The following is a 25,786-nucleotide window of genomic DNA, read 5'->3' on the forward strand; positions in this document are numbered from 1 at the left end:
TACAAGTCTATGTAGACCATGAACCATCAGTGAATATTTATTATTATTAATAATAGCCTTCTAAACCAGAAAATCTTGGGGCAAGGGAGATCCAGCACTGTAGGCATAAAGCTTTCTAATAAGTCTAAAACCCCCAAGGACTGGCAAACTCTATATGGAAATTAAAAGCCCTTTGGCAATTTCAATGAGTTTGGCTGGAATGAGTTGGCCCAAATTCCTGGGATATAACTGACAACCTTGAGCAATAGGTAGCAGCACCACTGAATGAAAATTAAAGTTTAATTAAATTTTTATTTCTTGCCTTGAGGAATATGCTGCCATTTTGTTCAGTTTTTAACCTATTTCTCAAACTTTCCCTCTGCTATTTTTTTAGGCAGAAGGCTGGTCAAAGAGCCAAAAGAGTTAATGCAGAGTGACCGAACAGCCCATCTATAAGCAATTACTATAGACTACTAACTCACCTTTGGGGGGGTCTTGGAGCTCAAAACTATTTTCATTTTATAAGATTATGATGTTTTAATTTCAAATACAGTAAATTATCTATTAGATATAATTCAAACAAACAAAAACCACTTCCTGGGGGTCCTCAATAATTTTGAAAAATGAAAAGGGGCACCAAGCCCAAAAAATTTAAGAATCACTGCTGGAATCTATTTAAAATGCTAATGGGACACAAAAGAATAGAAGCAAATCATTTTTAAAGAATTAGCACTGGCTTAGGCTGGCAAAATCAATCACACCAGGATCCCCATTTTGTCTTTATGGATCTTAGCCTTCGATACATGTATAAACATGTCTAAAGATCAGTTTTATTTATTTATTTACATCTGCTTTTATTATGTTCTTATAAGCTACATTAAAACATTAACAATTAAACCTCAAACAGCTGCAACACAGCAATTTCCAATCAGCTTCTTTCCAAAGCTTTATATTCCCCATTAATTTTACTTCTTTTGCTCCACAATAAAAAAAAAAAAAAATGATTCAGGATGTTTTCTCACACCAAGAGAATCTGGGACAATCTACCATAAATTCTTGGTAGTGTTTTAATTAGAACACAATAAATTCTTTCAGATAGCTAAATGGGATTGAGAATCCACCTAAATTTCTTTTGTTGAAATGCACATTGCCCTAAATTTCAAATCTTCTTCTTCAAAAAAAAAAAAAAAAAAATATATATATATATATACACGCTACAAAACAGTCAGTCATTCATAAACTTAAATAGAACTTGGAGTATAACAAAAATGGCAAAAAGTTTGAAAAGATTAACGAAGCACAGGCTTTAAATACTGTTAAGTATTTAAAAGATGTTTTAATGTTTGAGGGAAGTTGCAGGCACTAAAATAAAAAAAAGTATTTTGCATTAACATGTTATTCATGATAATTCAAGGCAATTAAATGAATCATGCACTTATAGGTGGGAAAAACAGGGCAGCTTCCTCAAGGTCATTGAGCAAATCTAATAATATCCTGGTGTCTAGATCTAATCAATAGTCTTAAATGAATACATAGACTTCCTGTCTTTAATCTAAATGGTAATGGGTATTAGGTGAGAGATATTACAAAGGAAAGAGGAAGAGGTATCATGTATAACTATGTCATGTATTTGTGGTCTAGCACCTTAAGCAATCTCTATTATTTTTGCTGAAATATTGCAATTACATCAGAATTCAAACATACTCTAGATCACCAACATACACATTCCCTAAAAAATGAAAAGTCCAAAAGATAATCTTTAAAGAACATCCCCAAGTGCCCGTGAAGGAGAGAATACAGAAGTTCAAAATATGTTCAATTACTAATCTTCTTCCTCTGCGTCATCAAAAGAAAGCAGGCTACTATTTTTTATTTGTTTCTGAATGTTTTTTGGAACCAAGTCCTCCTTTTTTTTTTCTTCATCTTTTTTCTTCTTTCTGGAGTTTGCTGTCAAACCCAAATACTTCTCATCAGAGGATCGCTTGGCTGGTTTTCTGAACATAATTTTCCCATCGGCTGGAGCTGGTTCTTCATCTATAGTAAAGAACAAAGTTAAAAAACTTCTTTCAAATTATTCCACATCAGTATTTTCTCCTCTTCTGATTAAGCTTTGCAAAGTTAAATAATAAACATTAATGTTTAGTGAAAACTAGGAGTCCCAACAAAATAAGCTAGTTCAAGACATTCTCAAATCATGACTTCTCCCACTTCCAGTACTTCAATTCTAGCATAAGTAAACAAATGGCAAGAAAATAACCTGATATTAACAATTAAAAACAAATATTTCCAGGGAATAACCCAGTCAGATTTTGCCTAGTGTCCTGTGCCTTCATTATCTACAGCACAGGAAATTCCAAATTAAGAAAAGAATGGTTAGTTTTGGGTTTTGGTTTTTTGGTGTGTGGCCAGACCAATGATTTCATTGATCTTGGGAGGTCTCTCTTCCTGGGGATGAAATACCCTCTGTCTCCCAGTTCAAAAAAATCACCCGTTCCATTATTTATGTTCTTAAACTATTGCCTGGGAGAACCAAGAAAACTCATGTGATTTGCCCAAAGATCATACAGCCAGTGTTCATTAGAGGAACATTTGGACTCAAGGCATTTTACCTAAGGTCATCTCCCATCTTGAATTTATGCTCCAAAATTTTGTTTTTTAATCAGATGGAACTCAGAATGTATTGTTCCACAGAAATAATTTTTCAAATAATAGTCAGTATCCTAGAGCAGTTCACAAAAGCCCATAGTTCCAGAAATATGGTACTAATTATATTATTTAAATTACACCTATTATACTGTCATTAGAAAATGCATGTCCTCATCCCTCCCCTCCCTCCTCCATCCCCTCAAGCTTCTCTATATTTAGGGAATAGGAGAGGGAGGGATTAGGGAAGATGTTCTTGGATACTATTAATGTTTTACCTCTCTATGATTTTTGTATGTGCAATAAGAAAAAGCTCTTTTCTAATTCAATCATTCCTCAGGTATTCTGAAGTAAAGAACAAAAGGACTTCAGAAAATTGATGTTTAGAAGAATGATAATTCTTGAAGATCATTAATCTTCAAAAAAAGATTATACTATGTTCACAATATGGATCTTAAAGCAGGTTCCAAACAAAAAGGGATTTCTAGGCAGAATAAAATTTAATTGATCAAAATAATCCCATTTCCTTAGTAAACTGGTTAATCTAGGTTTAATTTGTCATTCTTGTCCAAAAGGAGGGAAAAGGTAAATTAAAAAGTAATGGCCACTTCCTCTGGTCAACGGATATAAAATTATCAAAAGAATTAAAAACTATCATCTGAAAATGAATTCTAAGTCACTTATAAATTAAGTTAAACCAACTCTGAGGTTTTACCTTTTAACCTACAAATTAGCAAAAGTGAGAAAAACCAGGAAAAGTCAATTTGACGAGGCTGTGAAAGGACAAACATTAATGGTAGACAAACATTTACTGGTAGAACCGTAAAATGGTCCAACTATTCTGTATATCACCTTACTCTGTGATCTGTCTATTCTACTAAATGAATAGGCCAAGGGAGTCCAAGATAGAAACAAAGGTCCATTCAACCAGCAGCATGCTTTGTGGTAATACAGAATTAGAAATAAAATGGGTATCCATCAGTTGGGGAATGGATGAAGAAGCTATGGTATATGGATGTAATGAATTATTATTGTACACTAAAAAATATGGGAAATTCAGGAAAAAAATGAAGATAAAAAAACAAACACACACCAGAATGAAAATGATTTCAATAACATAAGTGAAGCAAACTAAATGCCAAAATCTAAGTATTAATAATAATAATAATAATGGTCCTAGAAAACACATGAAATAGGCCTAGAAAAACCTCTCTCAAAGTAAAGAGGTAGACTATTAATAGTAGCTAGCTTTATTTAGTGCTTTGAAATTTGAAAAACAATTTACAAACATGAACTTATTTTATCCTCAAAACAATCTTAGGAAGCGTTATAATCTTTATTTTTACATCTGAGGAAAACTAAGCAGGCTGATTTGCCCAGGATCCTGCAGCTAGAAAGTGCCTCAAACCATATTTGAATTCAAGTTCTCTTCACTTCAGGTCCAGTGCTCTATCTACTGAGTTATTCAGCTGCCCTATTCCTAGGTTAGAAAATTGTATATATTATCCAAAGTAGCTACTGTGTCAGATGTTAAATTTGAATTAACAAATGTAGTCCAGTGTTTTTAAGAATAAATGATAGAATCACTCACAACTACTCTGAAGGACATATGATGAAAACTCCTATCCATACCCAGAGAAGGAATTGTGTCTGAATACAGATTGAAGCATTCTCTTTTTTTTTTCTCTCTCTCTCTCTCTTTCTTTTTAACTTAATTTTTCTTGTAGGTTTTTATTTTCATTAGGGTGGGAGATCTATGTTTTCTTTTACCACTTGACGTTTATAGAAATGATTTGCATAATTTCACATGTGGTTTCTTAATTGTCAGTGGAAATAAGGGAGAGACCATCCTAGAACTCAAAAATCTTAAAAACAAATGTAAAAAAATTTGTTTTGAATGTAACTGGGGGAAAATATTAAATAAAATTTAAAAAATAAAAGGAATTATTGATAAATAAATATTTATTAAGCATCTTTAAAAAAGAATAAATTACAAAACTGTTCATGTTATGTGCTTGGGATGCTATTTAGTAAAAATTTCTACAAAAGATTGGTCATAGAGACGAACAAAACCCTACTGCTGACTTGATAGAGTAGAAGTGCTATATTTTGAATTATGTGGTTTCCTGATGTTCTTTACTTCTATTAAATGAAGATGGGCTTGTGATCTGTTTTCAGCAAAACCTCCATCATGAGTGTAAATAAAGATCGCCTCGGTCTAAGAAATACCTGATGATCTAAATAAATCTTTCCTTTGGTTTCTTAAGGTTATTTATAACTGCATTCCATGTTTTCTCCTCTTGAGTGAAAATAACATTTGGAAAAACAATAGATGCTGGGCAGAGAAAAAGACTGAGACAACAAAATAAAACTGGCAAGCATTTTTGACCTTGAGCATCAAGATGATTTACAGTTGTTGTTCAGTTGTTTTTCTGATTCTTTGTGATCTTATTTAGGGTTTTCTTGGCAAAGATATTGGAATGGTTCATTATTTCCTCCAGCTCATTTTGACAGATAAAGAAACTGAGGCAAATAGGGTTTACTGACTTGCCCAGAGTCACACAGCTAGGAAGTGTCTGAATTTGAACTCAGGTCTTTCTGGCTCCAATCCCAAGACCCTATCCACTGCACCACCTGGCTAACGCTAGTCCAGCTCTAGAAAGGAGAGTAACACAGAATTTGGAGTTAGGAGACCTGAGTTCAAATTCTGACTCTGCCACTCTGTCACTACCTGTGTGACTTAGGCAAATTATGACATTGCTGGGACTTGACTTCTCAACTATAAAAGAGATGATTGGACTCAGTAGAGTTAAGGTTCTTTCTAGCTCTAAATCTATGCTCTAAATTGTTTTTTTTTTTGGGGGGGGGGAGGAGGGAGAGAATATAATCCTTTTGTTTGAAATCTACTACCTATTGGCTTCCCTTAGGAATCTCCACATTTTTAAAAGACAGTGATTTGATTTTCAGGAGAAAATCAATTATTCCAACATTGGAAGAAGCCAAGAATGGTGAGAAAGATAGGGAAGCTTAATCACTTTGAGAGCAAAGCCATACTTTACTGACACAAACCTTCCTGGTTTATTTATTTTTAGGTTTTTATTGATATTTTCTGTGTCTTACATCACTATAATATGTTCCTCTACATCTCCTACAGAATTATCCCAAATGACAGATTGTATTTTTTGGAGAGGAAAAAAATAAATTGGCACAACTGGTCAATATATTGAAAAAGTCCCAAACCATGCAATGCATAGCCCATTGTGGACCTCCTGCTTCCCCCAAAGTTAGGCATGTCTTCTCATATTTTTTTGTTTGTGTCCTGCTTGATCTTTAGGATTTTCTTATATTTACTTTTGATTTGGGGGAATGTTGTTCTTTCCATTTACATTTTTGTAGTCACTGTGCATACTGTTTTCTTGGCTCTAGTCACTTCACTCTGCATCAGTTCATACAGATTTTCTCATTATTTTCTGTATCCTTTGCACATATCATTTCTTATAACAGAGTAATATTTCATTATATTTATGTACCACAATTTGTTTAACTATTCCCCAACTGATAAGAGTCTACTTTGTATCTAATTCTTATCTATCACAACAACTACTGGAGCATATGAGGCCTTTCTTCTTATGATTGGTTTCCTTTAGGGTAAAAGCCCAGGAATGGAGTCTGTAGTTCAATGAGTATAGACATTTTAGTCACTTTTACTTGCATAATTCCAAACTGCTTTCCAGTGTACAGTTCAACCAACAGTATTAGTGTGCCCATCCTTCCACAATTCTTTCAACATCTGCTGTTATCATTTTTTTCCATTTTTCCTATGACATTTTCCCCAATTACAATTACATGTAAAAAATTTTTTTCAACATTCTTTTTTAAAAAATTGAGTTCCATATTCGCTCTCTTTCTCTCCCTTGCCCCCTCCTTGAGATGGTAAGCAATTTGACATAGGTTATACCTGCACAAACATGAAAAACATATTTCCATAATTAGTGATGATGTGGGGAAAAAAAATAAGACAAAAAAATCCACAAAAAATTGAAGCAAAAAATAATATGCTTCAATCTGCATTCGGATTGAATCTATCAATCCTTTTTCTGGAAGCAGATAGCATTTTTTTTTTCATGAGTTCTTTGGAATTGAGTTAGATCATTATATTACTGAAAACAGCTAAGCCATACACAGTTAATCATCATACAAACATTGCTATTACTGTGTACAATATTTTCCTGGTTATGCTCTTTTCACTGTGCATCAATTCACGTGTGTGACTTTCCAGATTTTTCTGAAATCATCCTGCTTGTCATTTTTTATCGTTTTTTTGAAAATTTGTAGGGTATGAAATAAAACCTCAGAGTTGATTTAATTCACTTTTCTCTTTTTATTAGTGACATAGAACATCTTTTCCATCTGGATGTAACAATTTTGTACTTTTTTTGAGAATTGTTTATATTCTTTGACTATTTATTGGGTAAAGGCCATTAATTACATGCAAACACACACACACACATATATATATTATATATATATATACACACATAAATGTGTATACACACATATGCATGTGTATTTATGTGTATGAATATGTATAAATGTGTGTCTACATGTATATATAATCTAAGATATATTTTATATAAAATTATCTATAAATTTTATACAAAATTTCATATAAAATTGATATATGCAATTATATGCAATATAGACAATTTTATATAAAATATATCTTAGAGACCAAACCTTTATCAGATAAGTTGATACAAAGGTGAACAAATGGAGGGAAAAAAAAATCACTTTTATATCAAACTTCTCTGATAAGGGTTTGGTCTCTAAAATATATTTTATATAAAATTATAGGTGCATTTATGTCTTTCTAGTTCATTTAAATAGTTGTTTAAAACTTTTAAAATAAATACAATCTAACATTCTTTCATTTTAAAAAATCAAAAGTGCCTCCCAGGGTCTTTTTTATAGACATAGTAACTCAACCATCATGCTGGATTCTGTTGATTTAGTATCCTTCATCCTATTAAGCCAAAAGAAATCAAGGCATAAAGCAAGACTTCTCATGATAGAGTGGGAAGGGCATGAAACTTGGGAGTCCAAAGTGACCTGGGCAAGAAGGAAGGCTCCATCAGTCATAGTTTTCTCATGATATTGAAGATTAAATGAGCTAACTAACATAAGGAAAGCACTTTACAAATCTAAAGGCACCATACAAACATCAGCTGGAATTACGAAAAGATAAAGGAAGGATCCTGAGCAGGTTTCATTTCTGAACAATTTTGGTAAATGTAAAAACCAGAGGCATGAATCAAAGCCCAGAGTCTGGTATGCTAGCAGGTTACCATTTAGAGAATTTATAGGTGACAGAACATTTAAGAATCACAGCTTCACTGGACAATACATTTTTCTTAACTACATAAAAAACATTTTTTAAAAAAGGAAAAAAAAAAGGTCAGTCATGTAATAGAAGCTTCCAGATGACAGAATAGCAGTGTCAGACTAGTTTGAGGCTTATTGATTCCAATTTAACGACATATACTGTGCCCTCCTAACAGTATTATCACTATATTTATTACAAATGACTCAAGGTAGAGGAATCAGTGGCAGCATTGAAATAAATGGTGAATATTTTTTAAATGAACTTCAAGGTGATGGGAAGCTGGGCTTAGCCAGTCACAGCAACTAATAAGTTACTTGGGTGAGGGGCTCTGGTTGAAAATATTGATTTTTTTGCTGTTTTTCTAGCTTGTAATCTGAAAGGCCCCCCTTCCCAAAGATAATTTTCTTTCTAAGACAAAGAATCTAACTCTCATGACAATTTCCAGAAATCAGAAATGAGTTTGACTTTTAGTTGTCACTAGAAAGCTTAAAAAAAAAAAAAGTGCTCCTCAATTAATCTGGGTCAACTAATTATGTATAAACCCAAGTAAGCTATGATTGCATGTGCCCTTTAAATCTATAATAGGAACATGCTGCTTCTTCTCTATATCAGCTTTTGTGAGCTGTGTGGCCTTCTGCCCACTCTTCAAACGCAGATGTGATTTCCATTTGGATCTTTATCTACTCTTTAGACACTTTCCACTTCTGGCCTTTTGTCCATACCCATTCCAACTGGACCAGCCTTCCTAGTTCAATCTCCCAATATCTTTTGTTCAGCTCACTGATTCCCTTGCGTTTACCTTGGATACACAGCACGTGGAGCAAAACTTTCATTTAAATCCAGGCTTCTAATATTTCTGTATTAATGTTCTAAAGCTAACAAAAATGAGGGGAGAAAGATGCAGCCATTAGAACTACAGAGGCTTAGGAAGGAGAGAAAAACAAAGGGAGTGACTAATGCTGATAGGAGCCTCTCCCCAATGACAAACTCCTCTTTGGAATCTCTGTCCCTGAGGCTTGGCTATCAGTACCTCTTTCCTAGCAACAACAGGGAGGAGAAAAAGGACTTGGCTCACTACCTTTTCTCCCCAATTAATTTCTTAACTATTCCTACAAGGCTCAATTTGATCCAACAGGTCCAAATGATTCCAGTAAGAATTTTCTTTTTCCAACAGGAATAAAAAGAACTTTGATCTGGACTTGGGAAACCCAAGTTTGGGTCCTGATTCTGAGAAATGCTGTTCATATTCTGATTCTAATACTTAATAGGTGTATAATCCTGGACAAACTACGGTCTCAATGGGGCTTATTTTCCTCGTCTAAGAAATCAGATCAGACTAGATAATCTTTCCTTTTAATTCTAATAGGTCCTACATAGACATAGACATTCTTACATCACAGTATATTGATATACCATGGGTATAAATATTTAATCTAATTTAATTTAATTTAATAAAATTTAATAAAAAAAAAGTTACCAAGCATAAAAAGATCAACAAGCACTTATGCACCTACTATATGTTGGGTATTGTGCTAGGGATACAAAGAAAAGCAAAAGGAACCTCTGCCTTACAAAGGCTAACATTTTAATGAAGAGTCAAACTGCCTTTATTTTATTTTAAAATTATCTTAATTGGTACTTTCTGTTTTTATATCACATTTACTTCTGAATATATCCATTCTCTCACCCCCTACTCCATGCACATCCTGTGACAATAAATCAGCCTTTTAAACTGCAAAAGTAGGGCTACCTGGGAACAATTCATTTCCAAAAAGGACAATCAAAATTTGTTAGTGCATCAAGCAATGTATTTGATTATAATCTGTATGAAATATTAGAGTTCATTTTTATTACTTTCCTGAATGAGCATCACATACTAGAATGGATCCAAGAAAAGCACTGTCATACTTACCATGAGCAGGTCAAAATAAGATGCTTATTAGATGGGGCTACAGAAGCCCCATAGGCCAGAATCCAAAGAGAAGATAGTCCAGGGACCACCTAATCATTCACCAACCCAGATGTGTCCAGACACTTACTAAGACTAATGGTCTGCCATTTTATAAGCAAACCATGCAGATAATGGTGAGATTCTTCCTTGGGAAGGTAATTCTGTCCAGTGAATGCAAAGTCAAATCCTGAATATAGAGTTCCACAGAAGCACTTGTCCCATTCCCCTCTAGGTAGCAACCTCTTCTTGGGATGGTGACATCCCCTGGTTAGGAGATGGATGAAACCATGGGCAGTGAAATCACTCAGTAACAGCAGGCAACTCATCTTGTCTAGGGGAAAGCCCATGTTATTATACTCAGGCATAGGTGAACTCATGATCCAAATAGCCACTATGACCTCAGGTCTGTCTAGTTATGTAGGTGTTCTTTAATAAGAACATTCAGTGGTTAAGTTATCATTTCAGGTGCCTACTGAGAGCTGTTATGGGGGAATTAAGCTGCTGAGCTGTCAACGACTTGTATCATCAACCCCACAAGTGTCCCTTCCTTGTATTTACCATTAACTTGCAGCTTACTGGCTAGACCATTCATCTAAGTTTTGGTGATAAGATAAATGGGCCTACCAGTCCCACCATACCTGATGGATGGCAGATAAACTGCCTTTCATTATGACTACGGGTTGAATGGTTATTATAGTACAACTCCAACATGATCCTTTATATTATAGGGCACTGCTAGTAAAGAACCAATGAACTTCCATTAGCTGGGAAGGAAATGCTTATAAAAATTAATACTTAGGATGCTAATGAGAGAAGACACTCTATTTATGTAGTTGGGGCCTCAAGATGTAGCAGCCATGAAGCCTGTTTATGTTCCTGGCTAGTAGCAGAAGGCCTGCTCTTGGCATTGTTCTAAATGTGCCATTTCTATCTCATAATGGATTGCTACTAAGCTTGATTGACCTCATGAGATAGGGAAACACATACAACATTATTATGGCCATATTCAGGTCAAAAAACAAAAAAATGACATACATATACATACATATATATATATATATATATATATATATATATATGTAGTAAGTTTCTCAGTATTTATCAAGAAATATATAGCAATATATCAGAAACTGGTTTCCAATGTAACAGATTTTTTTTGGGGGGGGGAAGGGAGTATAACTGGGGATAACTCTTAAGTACAAAAACCCAATGGATGCATCTGTTTTTCCCTAAAAGGAATCTCCCATAAACTTCATGAAGCATTACTGCCTATCATCAAAATCTCAAGTGCTACTAAATCAAAAGAAATATAAAAGCCTAGTGGTAAAACTGCTTGGTTTACTTCCTAAAGATATTAGGAGATTCAACAATAGGTCTCTTCCACTCCAAAAGCTATCAGCCTTCCTAATGGTCTGGCCAATCAGGAAAGCAGAATGTTTGGGTGGGGAATTAGGTTGATATTAGAATAAATCAACCATCGTGCCCACTTTGTGTTGTGAAGAGGCACTGTGTACAACCAACTTTTTAGCCAGGATACACTGTGCCCCTGCAGGCCAGTGCTTGGGGATTTAAGGGCATGACTCTGCATTTTCTATGGGTGCCCCAAGGGCACTGTATTTTGTGCTGGCTCAGTCACTGTGGCCCTGTTACCCAAGGTTTCTGACAGAAATCGGCAGGTCTGGATGATCTATGACTCTTTTAACCAACCTATGACAAAGTGCTGGAGAATAAAGGTACCTGCGATGGGACAGTGAAGGCATGCTGCTGCCTCTGCTAACAAAATGAGAACTGTATTTGGTTGAATAAGGGAAACAGGGAATGAAGAGAGCAAACTGAGCTAAATCTACCTTGTGGTACCAAGTTCAGTACCTGCCAGCTCCAGGGGGAGAAACAGAGGTTGGATTCAGCTGAGTTTAATTCCACATCCATGGTTCAAAGGGAAGGTCAAGGATGACATGACGCCAAATGTTTGCTGGTCTTTGGTAGTCTGCTCTGATAGGTAATACATTTTAGAGCTGGTGATTAGATGAAGTAGGGGGAACTAAGGAGCTGTCAAGCTTCTTAGCTTTAAACTGATGGTGTGGGACCCCAATGAGGGTTATCCCACTAAGCTAATATATCAATGTCAATCATATTAATGGAGAGAGGAGAAATGACAACTTAAGGGGAGGGGAGGCCTCGCTATTCCTGCTACTAACCTCACGGAGCATATTTCTTCCTGTATTTTTGCTACCACATTTTCCCTGTACTTCCTAGCTTCATAGGAGTCCTTTGAATAAATCTGAATTGAATAAATTCCCTGTGATGATCTAAAAGCATAGCAAATACTGAATGTTCCTGTTACCCTAAGGAACATAGGGAATATGTTTATACTTTTGCTGATCTCTGGGAGGTAAGGAGAGGACTGGTCTTTGTTGAACCACTCACAGCCCTTGGATCCTTAGGGCATCAGTCCCTTGGCTAAGAGTGCAAAGTTAGTTGAGATCAAGACATAAAAGTGGAATAGAAAATTGGCAGGATGTTGCCAACTCTTAAGTATCCTAGGATGTTTCCTAAAATGACACCGTCCTCCTCCTCTGGCCTTTTTCCTTTACCAGATGAAACAATACCTATATCCATTTATTGGGCTGGCTATATACCATTTCCTTCATAACAGCCCAATCCAACAATAAAACAAATATGTTCCTGAGGGATATTTCAGAAGGTTCCTCTCTGCCCATAGGAGAAGGGGTGTTGCCTTGCCATAGGAATCACAGTCTGTCTCTCTGCACCGAGGCTAGGATTTTTTTTCTAGTTTTTCTTGATGTATGATCCCTGCATAGTCACATTGAGTGGTTGTTTATCCTGAGGTTAGAAAGAACAATTCCCTTAAGGCATCCAAGAATGGGTTCCACAATGGAGACCCAACAGAGGTGATAAGTGGCAATTGGCAATTTGTGTGGCCTTCATAGCTTGAGGTCTCTCTTATTGTGAACCTAATGTCAGCAGTCACTGGTATATATCCACTCTATTATTTCCTTTTCCCTGAGATGCTGCATCTCTTTTTCCACTGAAGGAATGCTATGGTCTGACAAGTTCCCTGGTACCCAAATATAGACCAGCATTCTTGCCAAAAAAAATCTCCATCTATCTAAGGGAAAACATGGAGCCAAGAGGGACATATGTCTTGACTACAATCTAGGAGGCACCTTGAGTAAAGGATCCAGTCTACAAGCTCAGCCTGATGAAAACCAAAGCTCTCTATACACAGAAAACCAGCTCTCAAGGTCTCAATTATTTAGCCAAAACCTGGTCAATTACCTTGCCCTACCTGGGGAAGGAGGGGAGGACTTTGTGCCCCCAAATTCCTAACTTTGGGACAACCCTGGCACTGACAATCAATGAGGAGGCCCGAATGAGGTCACATGACAGAAACTGCCCTCCAAGATGTCTCTATGCCATGCGTGGGGCTGCACTTCTTTCGTACCAGGGTCTTGCCCTTAACCACCAACATCTGACTGGATTTTTGACTAATCAAGCAGCTAAACCCTGCCACTTTAATCACCAACCTGAGGACCTTTTCTGCTCTGCAGCTACACATGCCTGAAATGCCTTCTCCTGTAAGTAGCCTTAAGATTCGCTTCCCCTCCTTGACCTTTCATCATCTCGCTCCACTTCTCTCTCTGCTTTTGCTAATTTAGCTGGTGTGATGAGCTGAATCACCAGCGGGCCTCACTGCCATTCACAGCAAGCCAGGAGTTACCTCTCAGTCTGACACACTCCTCCAGGGGGATCATGGATAAAATTTGGGACCTCCTGACAGTCCTACCCACCCAGTCCTCAGGCCCCACCCAAGTCCCATGGTTTCCCTCTCTACTTCCCCCTGTGGCCAGTAGCAAGAGACCACAACTCTTGGGAGGACAATGGCCTGGGACATTAAGGTATGGAGACCATCCTGGAGATGTCATTGGCCTGCAGATGTAACCAGGACCAGATGTGAGAAAACAAAAATCTTGCAGAGGCAAGGCTTCCTCCGTGAGATCATCAGGGACAACCTAGATGGAGGCAGAGAGGTCCCCAAGGTCCACCTTCTGTTTGCACAGCTTAGCCTGGAATTGCTTCAGGTTGCATACTAATCAGGAAAACAATGGACTTGAAGTCAGGAAGGCTCTCTTACTGACTTAGGCAAGTCATCTAACCATTCTCAAGTTTTCTCATCTGTAAAATGGGGATCTATTTATTGACTCTGTTTTCAAAAGGTTTTTCTGTATAGTCCAACAGTCTTTGGCTCTCTCGTTCCTTTTTTACCGTTCATATTTTTCAATATGTTTTTTACAATGTTCATCTATTTCCACCTTTTCCTTGAAATCATCAAGTATCAAAGGATATTTTGACTTAATTTGGGAAAATCCAAGGTCCTTCTAGAATTTCTTACCTCTGTCTTTATGCAAATACACTTCATGCATGACCATGCAAAGTGAGGGGAACCAAAGCTTCCACAAATGTCATGTTTCTTGTTGCTTTGAATCACATAATGAATCAAGTCCTATAATTCCTTCATTTACTTTTCCAAGAATAGCAGAGGAGCCATCTTTCCATTTGAAGGCAACTTCCTTTTTTCTTCTAGTTCCATTTATGGCTAGAACATTGAATTTAATATGATGTAGGTCACTCAGTTATGTATGCAGTTGCTGGGCAATGGATAAGGAGCTCATATCTGGGATACTAACTGCCAACTTAAAATTATTGGTATCCTAAAACCTGTATGATTCTTAGTACCTGAAGCCCATTTCTACCCCTCTGCCACCACCACTGCACAAGTTAGATGAGGAGTACAGAAGACTTGGGGACATTTCTGTTTGTTTGCTTTATGAGGTGTCATAGTGAAAGAATTCATCATCAAGTAACCAAATTACTGAATGGCATATTTTGCTTCACAGAACCCTTTATTTAGTAAGAGTATTATTTAAGATGAACTATTTACATATTCTTCCTTCTTTGGTATCTTCTCTTTTTATTTTTGTTTTAGGAATATATAAAAAACTTCACCCACATAAAATTAAAGGCTCACATGAAAAGAATGGTAATTAAGGCATTTGTGTGTCTTTGTTTTAAAAGGATCATTAAAAAGACTTCATCCATTTACAACTAATAACATGCAGAAACTATGTTTGATAATTTTTTCTCTAAAATTATTTACTTCCCAAAATAAACATAAAATGTTTCTTTCATTACAACCCCTCTATTTCTAAATTACTTTTTCCTATCTTCATTACAAACAATTCAAGATTCCAAGTATCCTTATAATTGAAGTACTTCCCACCAAAGGCATTCATGGTTTACTGATATTATTAGCACAGCTCTGAGAATATTAGGCAAATATTTATGGTGAATCAGCTAACAGGACATCAACTATACCCTGTAACTCCTGCCAAAACACAAGGGTTCTCATTACTTAAAATTAAATTATAGACCACAGAATCTTGGGAAATCTTTCCTTTAAACAATGAAATGCTAAATCATACTTTCATGTGCTCTCAAGCTCAATCAAACTAAGGGATCAGATGGCACAAAGAGATCAACAATGTTTTATCATCTGAGAGTCCAATCTGTGCTAGAACACTGCTCCCAAACAGTTAAAATCTCATGTTTCCATGCTGGCCAATATAAAATGATCTGATTTTCTTCATCTAGTTATTAATGGGAAAGTGTTCATATTAAGAAAAAGAACCTATTTCAGAGGCAAACTGGAAGAAGCGGGGGGCCAAACGTGAATCAGCCCCTGAGATGAGTATCCACACAAAATGATTCAAATAAGGAAAGAAGCAATTTGGTGCAACACAACAATACATGACCTCACATAACAAATTAAAAGAAAAGCTGATTTGAAGGAAGTCAATCTTTTATATATAATTAAACCATTGCTTTGATTTTTATTTTAAGGATACTGAAGATTGACAACTGTTTTAGTATGACAGAAATCAAAGTGGAAAAATATGCCTTCCCCCCCCCACACAATTTCAAAATAAAGGTGAATTCTTTCTTCAAATGTTAACATTTAAATGGGTATATGGTGTTTTTATAGGGCCTCAATATGAGAATCATGGCCATTCACTTTGAAGGATTTATATTTGAATAAGATGAAAAAAAAAAATATATATATATATATATTTTATATAGATTTGGGTGGGACATCAGAATAAATCACATTTATTATTTACATTGCAAATATATTTAAAAATTTCTTCAGAAAAAAATTACACTACTGATAATATAAAATATTTAGGAATCTATCTGCCAAGGGAAAATCAGAAACTTTATGAGCAAAATTACAGACCACTTTTCACACAAATTAAGTCTGATCTAACCAATTGGAAAAATATTAAATGCTCTTGGATAGGGCGAGCAAATATAATAAAGATGACAATATTACCTAAACTAATCTATTTATTTAGCGCTATACCAATCAGAGTCCCAAAAAACTATTTTAATGACCTAGAAAAAATAACAACAAAGTTCATATGGAAAAACAAAAGGTCAAGAATTTCAAGGGAATTAATGAAAAAAAAATCAAATGAAGGTGGCTTAGCTGTACCAGATCTAAAATTATATTATAGAGCAGCAGTTACCAAAACTATTTGGTATCGGCTAAGGAATAGATTAGTTGATCAGTGGAATAGATTAGGTTCAAGGGCTAAAACAGTCAACAAATATAGCAACCTAGTCTTTGACAAACCCAAAGATCCCAGCTTTTGGGATAAGAACTTACTGTTTGATAAAAATTGCTGGGAAAATTGGAAACTAATATGGCAGAAACTAGGCATTGATCCATACTTAACGCCGTACACCAAGATAAGGTCAAAATGGGTTCATGACCTAGGCATAAAGAATGAAATTATTAATAAATTAGAGGAACATAGGATAGTTTACCTCTCAGACCTGTGGAAGGGGAAGGTCTTTATGACCAAAGCAGAACTAGAGATCATTACTGATCACAAAATAGAAAATTTCGATTATACCAAACTGAAAAGTTTTTGTACAAACAAAACTAATGCAGACAAGATTAGAAGGGAAGCAATAAACTGGGAAAATATTTTTACAGTCAAAGGTTCTGATAAAGGCCTCATTTCCAAAATATATAGAGAATTAACTCTAATTTATAAAAAATCAAGCCATTCTCCAATTGAAAAATGGTCAAAGGATATGAACAGACAATTCTCAGATGAAGAAATTGAAACTATTTCTAGTCATATGAAAAGATGCTCCAAGTCATTATTAATCAGAGAAATGCAAATTAAGACAACTCTAAGATACCACTACACACCTGTCAGATTGGCTAAGATGACAGGAAAAAATAATGATGATTGTTGGAGGGGATGCGGGAAAACTGGGACATTGATGCATTGTTGGTGGAGTTGTGAACGAATCCAACCATTTTGGAGAGTAGTTTGGAACTATGCTCAAAAAGTTATCAAACTGTGCATACCCTTTGATCCAGCAGTGTTACTACTGGGATTATATCCCAAAGAGATTATAAAGAAGGGAAAGGGACCTGTATGTGCACGAATGTTTGTGGCAGCCCTTTTTGTAGTGGCTAAAAACTGGAAACTGAATGGATGTCCATCAGTTGGAGAATGGCTGAATAAATTGTGGTATATGAATATTATGGAATATTACTGTTCTGTAAGAAATGACCAACAGGATGATTTCAGAAAGGCCTGGAGAGACTTACACGAACTGATGCTGAGTGAAATGAGCAGGACCAGGAGATCATTATATACTTCAACAACAATACTATATGATGACCAGTTCTGATGGACCAGGCCATCCTCAGCAACGAGATCAACCAAATCATTTCCAATGGAGCAGTAATGAACTGAACCAGCTATGCCCAGAAAAAGAACTCTGGGAGATGACTAAAAACCATTACATTGAATTCCCAATCCCTATATTTATGCACACCTGCATTTTTGATTTCCTTCACAAACTAATTGTACAATATTTCAGAGTCTGATTCTTTTTGTACAGCAAAATAACATTTTGGTCATGTATACTTATTGTGTATCTAATTTATATTTTAATATATTTAACATCTACTGGTCATCCTGCCATCTAGGGGAGGGGGTGGGGGGGTAAGAGTAAAAAATTGGAACAAGAGGTTTGGCAATTGTTAATGCTGTAAAGTTACCCATGCATATATCCTGTAAATAAAAGGCTATTAAATAAAAAATAAATAAATAAATAAATTACATTTTGGATGAATACTTATAAAAATATAGATTGCCCAGATTAAGAGAGGAAGAAATAAATTACTCAAATAGGCCCATTTTAGAAAAAGAAATAGAACAAGCTATTAATCAACTCCTTAAGAAAAAAATCTCCAGGGCCAGAAGGATTTACAAGTGAATTCTATCAGACATTTAAGGAACAATTAATTCCAATACCATGCAAACTATTGGGAAAAATTGGAAAAGAAAGAGACATATCAAATTCCTTTAATGATATGGTGCTGATAGCTAAGACAGGCAGAGCGATAAAACAGAGAAAGAAAACTATAGACCAATTTCCCTAATGAATATTGATGCAAAAATCTTAAATAAAATATTAGAAAAAGATTACAGCAAGTTATTACCAGGATAACACACCATGACCAAGTAGAATTTATAAATTCTACCAAGAACACAGGAATGATTCAAGGAAAACTATTAGTATAATTGACTATATCAACAATCAAACTAACAGAAATCATATGATTATCTAAATAAAAACAGAAAAAGCATCTGACAAAACCCAATACTCATTCCTATTAAAAACATTAGAGAGCATAGGAATAAATGGAATTTTCCTTAAAATAATTAGTAGCATCTATCTAAAACCATCAGCAAGCATTATATGTATTGGGAATAAATTAGAAGCAGTCCCAGTAAGATCAGGAGTGAAACAAGATTGCCCACTATCACCATTACTATTCAATACAGTATTGAAAATGCTAGCTTTAACAATAAGACAAAAAAAAGAAATTAAAGGAATTAGAATAGGTGATGAGGAAACCAAATTATCACTCTGTGCAGATGATATGATAGTATACTTAAAGAATCCAAGAGAATCAACTAAAAAAGTACTAGAAACACTTGACAACTTTAACAAAGTTGTAGGATATGAAATAATTCTACAGAAATCATCAATATTTCTAAGACAGAAAGTTAAATTCCACTTAAAATAATTGTAGATAATATAAAATATATGGGAGTCTACCTGCCAAGACAAAGTCAGGAACTATAGGAACATAATTACAAAACACTTTCTACACAAATAAAGTCAGATCTAAACAACTGGAAGAATATCAAGTGGTTGTGGGTAGGCTTTACTAATATAATAAAAATGATAATTCTACCTAAATTAATCTACTTGTTCAGTGCCATTCCAATCAAACTATCAAAAAAACTACTTTACAAAGCTAGAAGAAAAAATAATAAAGTTCATCTGGAAGAACAAAATATCAAGAATTTCAATTGAATTAATGAAAAAATACGAATGAAGGTGGCCTAACTGTACCAGATATAAAACTATATTATAAAGCAGCAGTCATCAAAACCATTGGTACTCGTTAAGAAATAGAATAGTTAATCAGTGGAATAGTGTAGGTTCACAAAACACAATATTGATAAATTGTCAAAGAATAGGAACAGACAATTTTCAGATGAAGAAATTAAGAGCATTTCTCGTCATGAAAAAATGCTCAATCACTACTGATCAAAGAAATGCAAATTAAGACTACGCTGAGGTACCACTATACTTCTCAAATTGGCTAAAATGACATGAAAAGATAATGACAAATATTGGAGTGGATATGGGAAAACTGGTACTGTAATATACTGTTGGTGAAGTTGGGTACTGATCTAACCATTCTGGAAAGCAATTTGGAACTATGCCCAAAGGGCTATCAAATTGTGCATACCCTTTGATCTAGCAGTGTCTATACTGGGCCTATATTCCAAAGAGATCATAAAAAAGGGAAAAGGACCCACATGTGCAAAAATGTTTATAGCAGTCCTTTTTGTAGGGCAAGGAACTGGAAACTGAATGGATACCCATCAGTTTGGGGATGGCTGAACAAGTTACAATCTGTGAATGTTATGGAATACTATTGTTCTCTAAGAAATGATCAGCAGGATGATTTCAGAGAGTCCTGGAGAGACTTACATGAATTGAAACTAAGTGAAATGAATAGAACCAGGAGAACATTGTACACAATAACAAGATTATAAAATGATTAATTTTGATAGATGTGGCTCTTTTCAACAGTGAGGTGATTCAGGCCAGTTCCAGTGGACTTGTGATAGAGAGAGCCATCTGCATCCAGAGAGAAGATTGTCAGGACTGAACGTAAATCACAACATGATTTTTTCCACCTTTTTTGTAATTAGCTTGTTTTTTTTTGTTGTTTTTTTTTCCTCACTTTTTTTTCTTTTTGATCTTGTTTTCCTTGTGCAGAATGATGAGTGTGGAAATATGTATAGAGGAATTGTACATATTTGGCATATATTGGATTGTTTCAGTCTGTAAGAAAGAGGATGGAGGAAGGGAGGGATAAAAATTTGGAACACAAGATTTTTCAAGGTTAAAGTTGAGAACTATTTTTGCATGTATTTTGAAAATAAAAAGCTATTTTTAAAAATAATTTTTAAAAAATTACATTTTATAATTTCCTTTATAATTTCATTAAGAGGCAACCAGATGACTTTTCAAGACACAAATTGGTTGCACAATCAAAAAGGATGCTGCTGCATCGTCCAAAAGTTGGAGCAACCCCTCCTGGCTACTCCTGACAAACAAAAATATCATGTGAACGACTTAGGACATTCAGAAGGAAGCTTCCTACTATTGCTAGGGTTTTTCTTCAAATACGTATCAAGTATTCTAGAAATAATAAAGTTATATCAGTGCCCGTATATGCCAGGCACTGAACTAAGCATAGGAGATACAATCCTTCCCCTCAAGAAACTCAGTCTAATGGGATGGGGTGGGGCATGCAAATAGGTTAATACAAACAAGATATAGACAAAATTAATGGGGAGGAAGATAACAAAGATTAATAAGATATGAGGAAAAAGACAAGAAGCTCCAGCATTTACTAATGCAAGACTAACTTCTGCCCCCTTAAGTCACTGCTGCTTCATCAAATGGACACTCAACAGTTTTTCTTCTATACATTTTCCATCCATGTGTTTATCAGGTATAGCCCACATGGAGCATTTCTGACCAGTTAGGGACAGGAAGTAAGAATTGCCTCTGATCTTCAGAAAGAAGGTGGATCATCATCCTTAGCACAGGCTCATCTCGCTACTCCCCACTACTCCTCCTGCTAACCCAAGAGACAGGTAGCCGCGTATTGCTGCCACTGCTGGAGGCTCCCTGGGCTTCGGGGTGGGGAACAGGAGAATCATCACTGCTTTCAATATCCAGGACAAGTGGCCTAGCTGACAAAGGGAGCAGGGTGGGGGGAAGAAGCTGGCCTCTTTCAAATAGCCCGATCATTTTTCTATATCTATGTATACTTTGGATATGATCAAAAAGTAGAAAGGAAATTCTTCCTTTCCTTCTTTAATCAATAGAGGGTTACACAAAACAAATTCTATCTTTTGTCAATTGGCAAAAAGCTTACTTCAAAATCTACTAAAAGGAATGCTAGAAAAATTGTCAAAATGTTGTGGGTAAAAATAGCATGATCAAACAATCAGATGATGCCCAATATAAAAGTACTTTCAACAAAACTACTAAGCTTACCAACTCCTGAGTGCCCAGACCCCAGACAGAGGCAGGGGCAAGGGCAATGACAGTGATCTCTTTTTCCTAGGCCCCCTACATTGGGGGAGAGCTACTATAGTCCTGATCATTCCAGCTTATAGTGGTCATGATGAAGCCAGAGAACTATGGGAGCTGGGAAGAGTGAAGAAACTAAGGTTAGTACAGAAAACCAGAGGACTCTGGTGAGACATAACAAATACTCATTTAAGGGGATCAGCATTCCACTTTATCATGCAACTCACACATTTTCTCTTACTATCAATTTTTCTTTTTTTTTCTTTTAAAATTTTTTTTATTCAAGCTTTTTATTTTAAAAACATATACAAGGATAATTTTTCAACATTGACCCTTGCAAAACCTTGTGTTCCAATTCCCCTACCCTTTCCTCCCACACCCTTCCCTAGATGGCAAGTAAGCCAATATATATCAAACATGGTAAAAAATACATGTAAATCCAATACAGGCATACATATTTATACAAATATCTTACTGAACAAGAAAAATCAGATCAAAAGAAAAATAAAATGAGAAAGAAAATAAGATTCAAGCAATAACAAAAGAAATGAAAATGATATGCTGTGATCTACACTCAGTTCCCACAGTCCTCTCTCTGGGTGTAGAAGGCTCTCATCATCACAAGATCATTGGAATTGCCCTGAGTCATCTCACTGTTGAGAAGAGCCACGTCCATCAGAATTGATCATTGTATAATGATTGTACACATTGCCATGTACAATGACCTCCTGATTCTGCTCACTTCACTTAGAATCAGTTCCTGTAAATCTCTCCAGGCTTCTCTGAAATCTTCCTGCTGATTATTTCTTATAGAACAATAATATTCTATAACATTCATGTACTGTAACTTATTTGGCCATTCTCCACCTGATGGGCATCCACTCAGTCTCCAGTTTCTGCCACAAACACTTTTGCACACGTGGGCCCCTTTCCCTCCTTTATGATGTTTGGGATAAAAGCACAGTGGATCAAAGGGGATGCACAGTCTGATGGCCCTTTGGGCATAATTCCAAATTGCTCTCCAGAATGGCTGGATGTATTCCCAACTCTACCAATAATGTATTAGTGTGCCAGTTTTCCCACATCTCCTCCAACATTTGTCATTATCTTTTCCTATCATCTGGAGGTCCTACCATCATTTAAAAGGCATATCCTCCTTGTTCTTTTGACCATCAATTCCTGAATTCTGTATGCTTTTGGACTAATTTTTTTAAAGTTGTTTTAAGAAACAATGACAGGAAATAAATGTGTATAAATGTATTATGTATGTATTTATATACATGCATTCATACATTTGCATTTTTTAGCCCATACCTCTGACATCAGTGGTGTAATAAACTCCAGGTAAAAACTCCCTCCATGAAAGAAATGAACAACTTTTTCTGTAATTTACAGTCTTAGTGACTTGCCTGGTTCCCTGAGAGCTTAAGCAATTTATCCACGGTCATACAGCCTGAGTGTATGAGAGGATGGACTTGAACTTGATATTTCTGATAAAAGTAATTTTTCTTAATTCACATACAAGTATACCTCCCCCTGCTCAAACTCTAGTGACTCTGTACTGCCTCCAGGACAAAGATGATACTCCTGTTTGGTTTTTACATTCTTCATACCCTGATTCTAATCCATCTTTCCAGTCTCTCTGTCTGTCTCTGTCACACACACACACACACACACACACACACACACACACACACACACAAGGATAACCAGCGGATGGAGCACTGAGCTCAGAATCAGGAAGCTCTGAGTTCAAATCTGCACTCAGTTACTTACTAGCTGTGTGACCTAAGAAGGTCACTTAACTTCTGTCTCCTTAACTGTATAATGGGGCTAATGATAGCTTCCACCTTGGTGTTGTCGCACAGGGCCCAGCACACAGTACTCTTCAGAAGCGCATCTTCCAACCTGTCGGTCCCTTTCTTTTCACACCCAGGCGCACGTGTACATCTGTAAACATGCACACACATTTACTTAGGAAGAAGAGGGACTGTTTCCTCTTTTCGTCTCCGTCCCCATCTCTGTAGCCAGCACAGAGCCTGGCAGGCTTCTCCCTGCGTTGCCGGCTGATGTCTGACTCAGAGGCAAGCCAGCTCTACCCACTGTACAATGCTGCTCCTCTAGACGCATAGAACTATGTCAACAACACAAACATTATGGACGCCCTTTTGTAAAGGGAGGGGAAACACAGCGTGGAAGTCTGACTCAACTCGGGTGATCAGCCCTGGTATGGCGGTACCATTCTAATTGGCTGTGTGGTTCCATTCTGGTGCTTTCTAACTTGGTAATGAAGTCATTTCTCACGGGCAGAAAATCCTGAAGAAATTCACTTTTGAGGCAGCAGTTAAAATTCCATCTCTGAAAATGAATGCGGGCCATTCCCCAGGACCATTGTTGAATATGAGATTCATTAGGGACCACGGGACATGAGATGGGTGACCTCTGCCTGCTGAAGATGAGAAGCAGAAAGCTCTGGCCTGACTCCAATACTTAAACCTCACATACTTGCAGAGTTAACCAGTGTTTTCAGGTCTTGACTGAATGTTACTGATAGAGAACAACTGAATGAGCTAAAGTTAAGGGAAACCCAGTGATATTTATATCAGGTCAGAGGCTCCTTATAAAGCAGATCAATCACTAGCCAAAGAAATAGGAACCCTGGCCAGGGAGAAGGCAGATTAGCTGTGGAGTTACATAGAGGTCTGGCTAATGTTTGCCTAGACTTCTGTCTTGTTATCCCCACAACAATGCTAAGTTCGAACTAACCATAAGTTACAGGATATAGCTAGGTGGTAAATGGAATCAGGAAGTCAGTCCTAAATTCTAATTCAGCCTCAGATCCTAGAACCAGCGGTGTGACTCAGGTCAAGTCACTTAACCACCATCTGCCTCAGTTTTCTCATCTGTATAATGGGGATAATAATAATCTACATCTCAGGTTGTTGTGAGGACATAAGACGTCAATATTAGTAAAGCACTTTTCAAAGCTTAAAGTGCTACATAAATGCTTCCTATTAACAGGAGTTGGCATGGGGGTGAATGGGGTAGGGGAAGATAGAAGAGAGGGAAAATTCTAGCCTCATCAATTATTAAGGCTGGAGTATACCAATTGGGCAAAGTTGAGATGCCCTAAGAAGAGGGAAGGGCAATTGTCAGAATCATCTAATTCTTTCTTCTCTTTAAACCACTTTATCCTGGGTCACTTAGAAAAAGGGTGTAAGTAGCACAGTAGATGAAGAGCTGGCCTCAGGGCCAAGCAGATCTGGGAATAAGCCCTGCCCTTGCCACCTCGGTGCTCTAAGCCTTCATATAGAGTCTTGTAATTCAATGCAGGGATCACAAAATTCTGATTTATTATCAGTCAAGGCTTGATCTGTAAGTCTGAGGTCATGAAAAACTAATTGGGTGAAAAGGGGTCATGAGTGGGAAAAGTTCAAGAAGTCCTGGTCTAAACAAGTCTCTAAAATGCCAAATGGCAGAGAAGATGCTGACCTGCACTGGTAAAGGGAGCTTCCTCATCGCCAGGTCCCTTCCCTCCCTTATCCCTTCTGATCACCGGGCAGAGAGAACTGGATAGAGGAAAGCTGGCCATGAATTTTAGCAGTCCTGACTTCAACGTCAGAGTGAAGGGGTACGGAAGGAGGACTGCCATCCTTGGCTTCTATAGGGACTCACCAGTTGAGTGACAAGCTAAAAGTTTCAGGTCCTGAGCTTATTCAAATGGGACAAGGAGAGTGGCAGGATTATAATAAAGCCATCATACATTAATCCAATTTCACATACTGCTATCTTGGCCACACTGCACAGAAAGGTAATAAAAAGAAAATTAATTTCCACTTAGGTGAAATGGGATAGCACAGAGTTATATGCCTGACAACCTTGAAGAGAATAGTCAATAAGCCAGTAAAAGTGGTGCCAGGTGGGCGGTCTCCAGGGATTTGCATCTTTCCATGAGTGTCATGTTCTACACCAAAGAATACGGGCACTAATCACTTTTTTTTCCCAACCAGGCCTATGAAATCAGTGGT

General features: G+C 36.4%; 1 protein-coding gene across 1 annotated transcript in view; it reads right to left on the reverse strand.

The window, feature by feature from the left end:
* Positions 1 to 841: 841 nt before the first annotated feature.
* KIAA1143 (KIAA1143 ortholog) overlaps positions 842 to 25,786 on the reverse strand; it is a 46,436-nt gene continuing 21,491 nt past the window's right edge. Inside the window, exon 3 of the mRNA XM_023505149.2 lies at positions 842 to 2,013. Coding sequence (XP_023360917.1) covers positions 1,802 to 2,013 — 212 coding nt within the window. The 3' untranslated portion in view covers positions 842 to 1,801. The remainder of the gene's footprint in view (positions 2,014 to 25,786) is intronic.

This window comes from Sarcophilus harrisii, chromosome 5 (assembly GCF_902635505.1).
Source record: "Sarcophilus harrisii chromosome 5, mSarHar1.11, whole genome shotgun sequence".
NCBI lineage: Eukaryota > Metazoa > Chordata > Mammalia > Dasyuromorphia > Dasyuridae > Sarcophilus > Sarcophilus harrisii.